This window comes from Charadrius vociferus, unplaced genomic scaffold (genome assembly GCF_000708025.1).
Source record: "Charadrius vociferus isolate BGI_N301 unplaced genomic scaffold, ASM70802v2 scaffold1339, whole genome shotgun sequence".
In the NCBI taxonomy this organism is placed as follows: domain Eukaryota; kingdom Metazoa; phylum Chordata; class Aves; order Charadriiformes; family Charadriidae; genus Charadrius; species Charadrius vociferus.
In genome coordinates, this window is record NW_009650216.1 from 203163 (window position 1) to 214409 (window position 11247).

At 45.3% G+C, this 11247-nt stretch overlaps 1 protein-coding gene across 1 annotated transcript in view; it reads left to right on the forward strand.

Annotated features, from left to right (window-relative positions):
- Positions 1-8738: 8738 nt before the first annotated feature.
- Positions 8739-11247, forward strand: part of GFPT1 (glutamine--fructose-6-phosphate transaminase 1) — a 26875-nt gene continuing 24366 nt past the window's right edge. The window contains exons 1-4 of the mRNA XM_009892973.1: positions 8739-8745; positions 8805-8913; positions 9273-9379; positions 10773-10898. Coding sequence (XP_009891275.1) covers positions 8739-8745; positions 8805-8913; positions 9273-9379; positions 10773-10898 — 349 coding nt within the window. The remainder of the gene's footprint in view (positions 8746-8804; positions 8914-9272; positions 9380-10772; positions 10899-11247) is intronic.

Sequence of the window (11247 nt, forward strand, 5' to 3'; positions counted from 1 at the left end):
AAACCCCCAGATAACATTTCTGTAGTAGAATTGTAAGTCAGGGTGTGCATTGCTTTATCTTGCCATGCTGTCTGGTGGGTGCACGGTCCACGTTCAGATTTTTATCCAGTTCATCTCAGATAGAAAGGTACTTACTAAGATGAGTTTTTAAAAAAAGGTGATAATGCTGCTATTGTTATCTGAGTTCTCCCTGTGACAGCTCTAAGAATGGAATTACTAATACAGTGTTTTCGATGTATTGATGATCTGATGTTCAGGTTTACATGCGCATGACCTTACGGAGTCCTGTGGTCTTATGTGCTCGTACTGCTGGACAGGTAAAGGAAAGCAGCCTCAAAGTTCAGTTCCTTGATGCCTAGCGTAAATGACAGGTCTGCTGCGTAGATGTGCTGGGGTTTTGTTTTTAATAGTGTTAGTAAAAAATAGGTTTTGTTCATGGTATGTGTTACAAACTTGCAGTTTGAAGACCTAACCAGGTATAAATTGGGTGTGCGGTCTGAATGCACCAAACCAGTTCAATGGAATCTATGAAATAGTTTGGAAAACAGGTTTTTCAAGGTAGCCAGGCTTGATGGACTGTTCTGTAAATAAGTAAACCTGTCGTATTCCCTGACTGTTTGTAAGGACAAAAGCGATCGTAGAATTTGGGTCTTGTATTACTAGTGATTACTCAAGATAAAAATGGGCTTAAGAAAGACTCGCGTTTCAAGTTCTAAGGTTGCACATACATCAGTGGGGACTGTCCTCCTGCCCACTGAAATGCCATTTGTATACCCAGGTGTGTTCCTCTCTGTGACACATGGAGTAGTGGCTCTTGCCCAGAATGAATCCTTAGAATTGATGCTCTGGTTGTTTACTTTAGACTGGAGAAATCCTGCCCTTTTTAGCTGGAGAGAGAGGTGCATCCGTGGGCATAAAAAGCATCCAGTGGACAAATGTGTTTCTCCACCAAGTGGATGTTTTTCTGTTTTGCTTTTCTCCCAGTGTGGACTTGATGAATTGAAGGTAAACTCTGCCATATGCAGCTAGCAGACACAATAACGATAGTCCGCTTGTTTCTGACCTTGTGCTCCTTCAAACTGTGCAGAATTAGTGTTGTTTCGGTACGCAGGGGGTGGCACGGTGTTCCTCCTCGCTGAACCACTGGGCAGCAAATAATAGGAGCCCTCTCCAGTGGGTTTCGAGCGTTGGTTCTGGGGCTTTGTTCTGTGCTACGATTAGTGTCTGCGTTAGAACTCCCTCTTACTGCCTAGTGTCTCCCATGCTCTACTTTGAAGAAAAATATTTTTATCGCTTTTCCCAGTCTGTGAAGTGTATTGTGTACGTGATATTTAGTAGTCTGCATCTGATTTGCTGAAGACTTGGGGCCTAATAATGATCACGAGGATGAAGCATGAGGATAAAGTATTCTTTGGAATTGCCAAGTGGATGTATTGATAACATCGTCTGTTGAAATGGTTTTAACAGTAGACAGTATGGTATAAAGGAATTTGTAAATCTGACGGTAAACCTAGCCTGAAGGCTTTTCTGCTTTGGTGTGAAAAGGATTAGGAGAAGCTATTCCTGAGTAACTTCATGTGTTTAAGACGCTGAAGAAGATCATTTATTCTTACCTGGAAGTGGTGATTCATTTCGCTTTCCTGTGGACTTACCATGAAATAAAGGAACATGAGCATCAAAAAGGTCACAGAAAAATGAAGTTCTCGGAAGAGGTATTTTAGTGACTGGCAACAATAGAAATAATGAACGCCCTCTTGGTAAAAAAGCTGTTCTGTTAAAATCTGTCAGCTGTTTATCAGGAATTCTTTATGTAGGTACCTTTAAGAAGGCCCAGGGTTTGTGCTTGAACATTAAAAATTGGCTCTAAGAGAGAGTTGAGTTTCACAAGCAGCTGAATACCTGTTCTGCTGGTGCTTCACCAGGTAAGGTTTTCCAGACAATCCTGCAAGAAAGGGAATGGTTTAGGTTTTAAAATATATTGTTCAAGATATTTCACTTAAGAGAAATATATACAGGACTTCTTACTGTGGCAGGTTTTAATGTGGTTCATGAATTGTATGATAAGCTGACATGCTTTAAACAAGTTTTTTCTGTCCGTATGTGCAAAGTCCTGTGTCAACTTACTAAGTGAAACATTTTATTATGTTGTAAAGTGTGACTGCTGTTCTAATCCTCATACATATTAGTGTCAAGTCCTGAAGTATATTAGCGTATTCCAGACAGGTGTATTGTGTTTTCTCAGCCTGTCAGATATAAATTCCTGTAGGATGCTTGCTGCTGTCTCATTTTAGCTGGGAATTCACGATTATAAACAGCGGCTGGACTAGAATGAAGTTCACAGGGTTTTTTTTGTTGCACATAGGATGTATTTAACCTCAAACAATTCCAGGTCAAGGCTTGTCAAGGTAGCGTGATTAGATGTCATTCATACATCCTGGTTTTCTGTATAACTTCCTCTTTCTGGCTTGTTCCGCAGCCTGAGTTACAGAGGGCAGGTGTGGCATTATTACTGAAAAATGCTCACGTTGAAGGGTGTCTTAAAGGCGTAAGTTGAGCTGAAACTGAAACTCCTCTTTTCTGGTCTGCTAGGGACCTAAAAATTCGCAGTGGGTTGGTTTCAGGAACGTTCTGCTTGGATTTCAAGTTTTCTCCGTTTCCAGCACCTGGCATCTAGGCTGGCAAGGGGGCTGAGCTGGTGGTGCACCAGATGGGCCCCTGATGGAAATGCGCTAGATTTGTGTTGGAATTTCATCAAACCCAACATGTTTCCATTGACTGTCGCGATTTAAATGAATTGTCACTTAGACGGAAAAATTGGCGCTTTGTGACAGCGCGCTCCTCACGGAAGCCGTCAAGCAGCTGTAAAGATCTGTGCAGTTCCTGTCTTTTCATCTTTTGAATCGTGTAGATTGATTTGAATCATGTAGGTTGATTTGAATATAAGCACAGGGAGGGAGAGAACAAGGCTTTAACAAGGCATTGTGATTTGGAGGAAAACATGGCTCTGGTGCGTGGAAGAAAGGTCTTTTGCAGTCGAAACTGCAAGGCAGAGTTGCTGTGTGCCATCCTGCATCTGCCGCGTTCCACCTCGGAGGCGGCTGTGTTGTGTAGCTGGGTGAAACGAGCCTTTGTTCAGCTTTTGAGTAAAAAAGAGGTTCTTTTCTTGAACGGCCAGGGCTTTGCGTCGTGCTGGGGTGTAGGTATCACCTGCGTGCCCTTGGACTCGGCACTGCCACGTGCCTCGCTCTGCCTTCACACGGGACCGAAGGCTTGGGGTGTAATTCCAGAGCTGAATCGTATCTGCAGAGCCCCTATTGGTGGCTGCTGGGAGAAAGCAACATTTTTCAAAAATACACTTAGATCAGTGAAGCATAACAAGCAATTACTGCTTTTGGGGTGGTTTTTTTTTCTTCTCATCAGCGTTACTGTCGAGGGTGGTGGAATTGTACTTAAAAATGGAAGTGATTACATGATGTGATTGCTCATATATTCCTGAATAATCCAATAGGTAGAGCAGAGCCAGTAAAAATGCTGTTTTCTAAATGTGGATTGAAGAATCACGTCATTATGGGATGTTTGAAAAGGGAAAAACTAAATAAATAAAATATTTCCAGTAAATGAGGCTGTTATTCACACATAATTCGTCATCACCAAATGTCATAAATGGGTGATAAGCCTTCAAATGTTTGACCTTAGCCTGCAGATTAGCAAGTCATGCATTTAGGAAGATTCATGTTCATTTTCACTGGCTTTATTGTCCCAATTTTTACTTTAATTACACATCATTTTTACATACTATTTATTTTTATTGCATTTTTTTTCTGTTTTCACTAAGGAGGGTGTTAAACCCGCATGTCCTACTTGCCTTCTCATTTGTAAAATGTGTTGCTCACAGGTGAGTTCTTAGAATTTTATTTTCTTAGTGGCACCTTCACTACCACTCCAGCTCTTCTCCTGTTGAGATCGAAAAGCTGAACTGAATCAAAACCGAGTCTCCCAGTGTTTACACGGTCGTCTTTTGTAAAGAGCGTGTCTGCATATTTTCCAGCACCTATATTGTATTTGCATTTCTTTTTGTTGGTTTAGTTTTCATAGTCTCTGTGTTTTCTGGTGAGCAGTGCTGAATTCCTTTGGCTTTGGTTTGAGTTTTGGGGTTTTTCTTGGTGGCGTTCTTAGTCTTAGATTCTGATTTTATTTTTGCAGCCCTCATGAATAATCTTAATATAATTGTGCTGTAATTACTAGATTTTTTTTTTCAGTGCCTGAGACTAATGCCAAGTTGGCTCCTTTCTACATAGATGTTTTCTGTTTGTTTACCGTATAAGTAGAAATAACTTTTTCAGTCTCATTCCAGGTGAGCCATCCCTTCCTGGAGGAAGTTGGTTTCTGCTTTGTGCCCGTTCAGTATACGGCATTTTGCTGTAAACTGCTGGCAGTTCTGATCTGTGACAGGGATTCCGGTTTTGGTTTGTTGGTGTTTTTTTGTTGGGTTTTTTTTGTTTGTTTGTTTAGTTCAGGTGTGACTAAACTTGTTTAAAATGTGCAGAGAAAATAGCGTTTCAAGCCACTGTCTGCTTTGGATTCAGATTTAACAAAGATGTCTGAAGTCAGCCCTGGCTGGAGTTCTGGTTTTAATCCATTTTTTTTGGTTCAGAATAAGTTACTATCCTTCTGCGGGAAGCAGGGTGGAGACTAAAACGATCAATTCGCATTTACAAAAATATTTAACAAAAGGAAACTGAGTTTCAGCCGAACAATTGTGCCCATCTGTTGAGTTAGACCTTTTTTCAGATGTGGTGATGGGGTGTTTAGGAGGGGACACGCGCTCTGGGCTTTCTGCAGGGCCGTTGAGACGACCGCGCTGGGCCCCCCCAGTCTCTACTTCAGTGGAAAATACCCTCGTTTGAAATGCAGTGTCACAGCCTGGAAATAAGTCGGGTGTTTCATAGGTGCGTGCCTGGTCGCGTTACAGGGGTGATGCCTGATGTCCCTTGGGCACAGGGGAGGGCCGCCTTCACCCGCCTCCGGCGTGCTCTTGGAGCAGCTGGAGGTGCTGGTGGGCAGCAAAGGCGGGCTGTAAGGTGGCAGAGCAGACTACCTACGATAACCTACACTACTCCCCCTCCACCTTTCCTACAGTCCTCTTTTCTTCTCCCTTCTTGGCGTATTCCCCTACACACCGTACCTTTTGCACACAGTTCCTTCCCCAAACGTTACGGTGTCTCTGTTGCACCCACTGCATGCCGCCTTGACAGCCTGTTCCATTTTTGCCCCCTAGTCGCTCAGTGGGACACCCTGCCGGTGAAGAAGGCCTCCTCCTTGGCCACCAGGGCACTTCTTCATGTGCTCAGGTGGCCAAGAAGGCCAACAGCATCCTGGCCTGTATCAGGAACAGTGTGGCCAGCAGGACTGGGGCAGTGACTGTTTCCCTGTACTTGGCACTGGGGAGGCCCCACCTCACATACTCCCTCACGACAAGACAGACACTGAGGGGCGGGAGCGTGTCCAGAGAAGGGCGACGGAGCTGTGAGGGGTCTGGAGCACACGTCTGGTGAGGAGCGGCTGAGGGCCCTGGGGGTGTTCAGCCTGGAGAAGAGGAGCTGAGGGGAGACCTTCTGCTCTCTACAGCTCCCTGAGAGGAGGGGGCAGCGAGGGGGGGGCGGTCTCTGCTCCCAAGGAACAGGCGATGGGACAAGAGGGAATGGCCTCAAGTTGTGCCAGGGGAGGTTTAGGGTGGGTATTGGGGAACATTTCTTTACAGAAAGTCTTGTCAAGTCAAGTGTCAGAACAGGCTGCCCAGGGCAGCGGTGCAGTCGCCATCCCTGGAGGGGTTTAAAAGACATGTAGATGTGGCGCTGAGGGACGTGGTTTTGTAGTAACTTGGCAGTGCTGGCTCTACGATTGGACTCGATGATCTTACAGGTCCCTTCCAACCGTAATGGTTCTCTGATTCTCTGTGCTCCCGTCAGTGAGGCTCTTGTGCCTCTCATGCTGCTGCTGTTCACTGGGAAGGACTCCCAGGAACTGCCTCACCACGGCCAGCCAGATGTTCAAACTCCAGAGCACCGTAACGCTCCTTATCAGTCTCTGTTTGCTCGAAAGAGCAAATCCCACTTGAGTGGCCTTTGGTGTTGCGCCGTGGTAGTGGGATAACTTCCTGGGTAGCTGTATGCCCGAGTGGGACTGGTTATGCTGTGGCAAGGTGGCGGGAGTGCCACCCAGGGGATGCAGAGGTTGTAGGTGCTCCTGGAGAGCTGTTTGACGGGCCCAGCTAATGCCGGCACCAGCAAAAGAGGCATAAGGCTCCGGGATTTGGGTGGGAATGGGACCCTTGGCGTGTGCTTCCGGGGTACGTAAAACACAGAGAGAGGTTTCAACTCTGAAATTATTTAGCTAATTTGGAAAACTGTAAGCAGCATTCATGTTTCCGTAATTACCCCTGCTGGTCATAATTACGCCTTCTGCAGTAGCTTAACTTTGGATGCCGTGGTAGGTGGCTTTGGTGTGAAGGGACGTGCGGGGAAGTGCTGGAGCCCAGCCGGCCTTTTTAAAGACATCTCGCGTGCCTGTTTTCTCTGCGTTATGGTACACGCTTGTTATTTTTTTGTGCTGCGTCGGGGGTCTGTTTGGGAGGTTTCTGGTAAATATGGGGGGGGGGACGGGACTTTTCCAGCTGCCAGCTAATTAAGCGCTCTGCTTTGTACTCCTGTTGTCAGACCTGGAAGTCATTTAAAGGATTTCAGGCATCCAGGATGTAGCTGAAATGTGCCATCCTGCAGCCTGGCTGACAGCTATTTGGAGTCGGTTCGCTTGTAAACAGGGAGGCTGCTGTTTGCCTGAAGAATGCAGTTTTTAGAAACAGAGTGAACTAAGTATCTCAAATTGGAAAACTTTATTTTTGCCAGAAGGGTGGGGAGGACGATTTGGAGATTGAGGACGTGGGGGAAGTGTCCTTCAAGAGGAAGCTTTTGAAAGACAGCAGGGCTGTTAACTGCTGCTGGTGTTTTATTATCTGTTGAGTTTTTAGCGGTGAGTTGCGAGGGTTGTGGAGGAAGACCTCACCGTGGCCATGTAGTTACTGGAGCCGAGGTTCAAGCTGAACAAATGCCATCAGGAGATGGCAGCAGCAGGCGTGTGAGCGTGGTTGGTTTGCGATGGCAGGAGCAATGGAAGTGAAACTGCAAATTTTTATTAACGTGGTCCTGATAGTCTTACAAGTGGTTATCACAGAAGGCCTTGGGTTTGGGGCAAGCGAAGGTAGAAGCAAAAGAAACCAAGTGAAAAGCTCCTTTTTTTTCCCTCCTTTTGTCTGACTAGATGGTTTTAGAAAGAGGAACAATAGAACATGCATCTGTGTTTTTCTAGCAATATGGAAGAAGATAAGTGAGACGCGGTGTGGTCTTTTGGCAGGAGGGAGTTGTAACTTGTAGTGCTGGTGCTGTGGGAACAGGAGGTGGTTTATGACAAACTTGCCCTGAGATCTGGAGCCAAAGTTCATGGAAAAGGGAAAAGGAATGAGAGAGTGTCAGAATGGTACATGGCTGCGTACGACCTTGTTGTCCCTGCTCAGGCTAAAAAGTCCCTTGTAAATGTTTCAGCACTTTGCTGGGTGGCATTCAGCGCCTCCATCAACTCTGAGTCGCCCATATTTCTACTTACAAAGACATCAAAAAGCTTTGAATTATTTAGTTTAATTCCAAAACTCAAACAGTTTAAGAATGCAGTTTTTCAAATGTTCTTTAAAATAATCTGTATGTAAACATAAAGATACATGTTCCAAAAATCATCTTGGCAGTAAAACTTTTCACATGAATAAAAGTTTGGGAACTGTGGGGCCGGCTGGATGGCATGGCAGTACTATCAGGAAAAACAATCAAAGATTTGGGATGCCTTTAAAAGGACTTTGGTTTTGCGTGTGTGTGAGAGAACTCTGTTCTCCTCAAGAGGTTTAGATAAAGTTTCTCAAATTACAGACCCTGAACTACCGGTCATGTATACGGATGTTTGTGTGAAACCCGTCTTGCTTTTATTCCTTGCAGATATTTTTCTCCTTTAAAAAGTTAGATGGGGTGAAACGGTAGATTTCAAGTGCAGATATTTCTAGCATCCTGTAAATGTCTTCTCATGCTACTGCTTCAGGGTGGCACCAAAAGAAATCTTTCTGAAATAGAGCCATCATTGGCATTAGAGATCTAGGAATTCGTGTGTCCCCATCACTGCATAAAAATAGAAGCAACAATTTATCTTCCATTGCAACCTACAGGAAAAATAGCTCCATTAGTTTGAGGGTGTTCGTTTGCATGAGTTAAATGATTATTTTTTTCTTAGTGAGTCTGTGGGAGGAACTTAGAGAAAGCTATTCAAGGAAGAATTCCTTTTGGAGATGGTTCTTGAGCACGCAAAACTCAGCATTAGTGAACCTTGAATTTTTTGCCGGAGTGATTAGTTTCTTGTGCCCTGCATTGTCTCCTGACAGCTCGTTCTGTCGTGTAAGTCCAGCTCACGTGGCAATTCTTTCTCCTGTCACACCCTGGCTTGTCCTGTTCAGTTGCTTTCGGTGTCATGAGAAGGATGCTGGCATTTTGTGGTTAGTTTCGATCTCTGAAATGTTAGTGACATCTTCTCCATTGGAGCTCAGGCGGGGTGAGGAAGAGCTGCAGACGTGGTGGTACCTTCCTGCAGGGGGTTCCCAGTACAAAGGCTTGTTCAAGTTGTAACTTAGTGCGCGTATTGAGTAGATGGCAAGTACAGAGTTTCCTCAGCTGTGACTTTGTTGTAAGATTGTGCTCTTTTCCACCATACAGGCATCTTTGCGTACCTGAACTACCATGTTCCCCGGACAAGACGGGACATCCTGGAGACCCTTATCAAAGGGCTTCAGCGGCTGGAGTACAGAGGCTATGACTCTGCAGGTAGCTCTCTCCAAGCCACAGTGGTTCTTTTTTGAGTTTTGCCTTCTAAATGATGATTTTCATGGTGTGTTTGTGAATGATTTCTACTGTCTTCTGCTTTTGAAGAAAGCTGAAACACAAACTGGGTGCGCCTGTGATCATGTGGTCAGAAGCTTGGGTTAACTTTTAATATACAAATTTCTATAAACGTTCTTAACGCCTGTTATCTGAGGCTTTAAAAACACCTACAAGATGACAAAGGGAAAATTCACTTCTAATCTAAGGGGGTTCTTGCCTTTATTTGGGAGGATCAGCCTGGGGGAGAAAGGAAATAATCGGCACTATTTGTTTACATAAAATCTGTAGTATACTTTCTGCACTTCTGGGAATCGATGGCGGAAACGACAAAGACTGGGAGGCTAATGCTTGCAAAATCCAGCTTATCAAACAGAAGGGGAAAGTGAAGGCTCTGGACGAGGAGGTTCACAGTATGTATTTCCCCTTTGGTCTCTGCCTGCTCTCTTGCCTTGAAATGTCCTCTCATCTCATCTCATCTCATCTCATCTCATCTCTTCTCATCTCATCTCATCTGTGTTTTGCATATCACCTCTTTTACCCAGAAACATTGTCTTTCCAAATAACTTGTGTATAAAGCGCCAGAGATGTAGAGAGTCATGTGTGTGCTGAGAAGAACCCAGTGATCCTTTGGACGTTGGCGTGAAGTTACCGAGAAGTCTTGATTTCGCAAGACAAATGAATTGCATCCTATTAAAGTAAAATAGATCTGAAATAAATTTTAGAAAACAGATGAAAAAAACCCCAACAAACAAAAACCTCCTTAAACGGGGGAAAAGGGAATTACTGGGAGACAATTATCAGAGACCTAGAGCTTGGGAAAAAAAGAGAAATGCTCTAATAACTTCACCAGTTGAATTTTAAACTTTCACCTGTAGTGGTTGTCCCAGGTACAGCTGCCCGTCCCAGCAGTGATGGGCTGAGCCGCTACATGCTAACGTGTGTGTGTAACTGTCAAATTGATGAGGACGCAGACAGTGACGTCTTCTGCCTCTGTTTCTGCCTCTTCATGATGTTCTCTTGATTTAAATGTTGAGTTCATTAAATCTGTGCACAAGGCAAAGAACCACAGCATTGTTGGGCATGGAATGCAGGTAAGCTGTGTGAGAAGGGGAAGAGGCTTTTCAGAGGAGTCAGGATCTCTAGTTTGCATTCAAGAGCCGCTGGGTTGTTGTAACTTCACTTTTTTTAACCCATGCTAGTGTTAGCTCACGGCGCAGGGTGCTCTTCGTCCAAAAGCAAGGTGGGTACATCTAATCTCGGTGTAGAGAAAACCAGGACCCGAAAGGGCCCGGTGAGGTGGTGTGTGCACTACAGAAACAGAAGATATACAAAATATTTCTGAAGAAATGTTTGCCTGCTCAAGAAAATTGCAGGACGTACAGTTTTAAAGAGGTTGTGGGGGTACTTGTGGAACAAAAGGAATCTTTTTTCTCAAAGACGTACTAATGCTAACGGTATGCCTTCTGGGAGACATACTCCAACCACAGTGGTATGTAGCCATGAAATGGGCTGGTTCAGTCACAGCTGACAACGTGCAGCAGGTGACAGGATGACAAGGGGCACCCTGAGAGAAGAATTAAGGTTGGATTCTTTCTAGAAAGTTATCTTTTATTTTGGTGGGGTGAGGAATGCAGGGAGGTTGCTTCTGAATCCCCTGAAAACATGCTTGATGGTTTGTTGGGTTTGCTGATTCTGTCTCCGTGTCAGTATTGCTGTCCTGCGGACCCCGGAGGACAAGACTCCCACGTCGACTTCAGGGTAGGGACAGCCCCTCCATACTAAAAACTTCTGCTTCTTCTGCAGAGCAACAGGACATGGACCTCGACATCGAGTTTGACGTACACCTTGGAATCGCCCATACCCGCTGGGCTACCCACGGCGAGCCCAGTCCTGTCAACAGCCACCCGCAACGCTCGGATAAAAACAACGGTGAGAGTGCGTGTGCTTGAGGAACCGCACGCTCCTCGGCAGGTCTTGGGGCATCTGGAAAAGCTCGCTGCCGCCTGTGGTGCCTGCTGTGGCCCAGGGAGGGGTGGCCAGCCCCAGAGCAGTGGCTTTATTGCAGACCACGGTGCCGAGCCCAGTTGCTGTGAAGCCAGAGGGGTTCAGCCTTGATTTCTGGGTGCGGGGTATGTTCGCAGCAGTGAACGGTCTCGGGAAGGGTTGGGATTAGTGCCCAGAGGTTTGCTGGGTGCGTGCGGACAGGGCAAGGAGGAGGTAAACACGCAATGAGAGTGGATAGTAAGAATTTTCGTGGCTAGTCTTTGGAATGGATTTT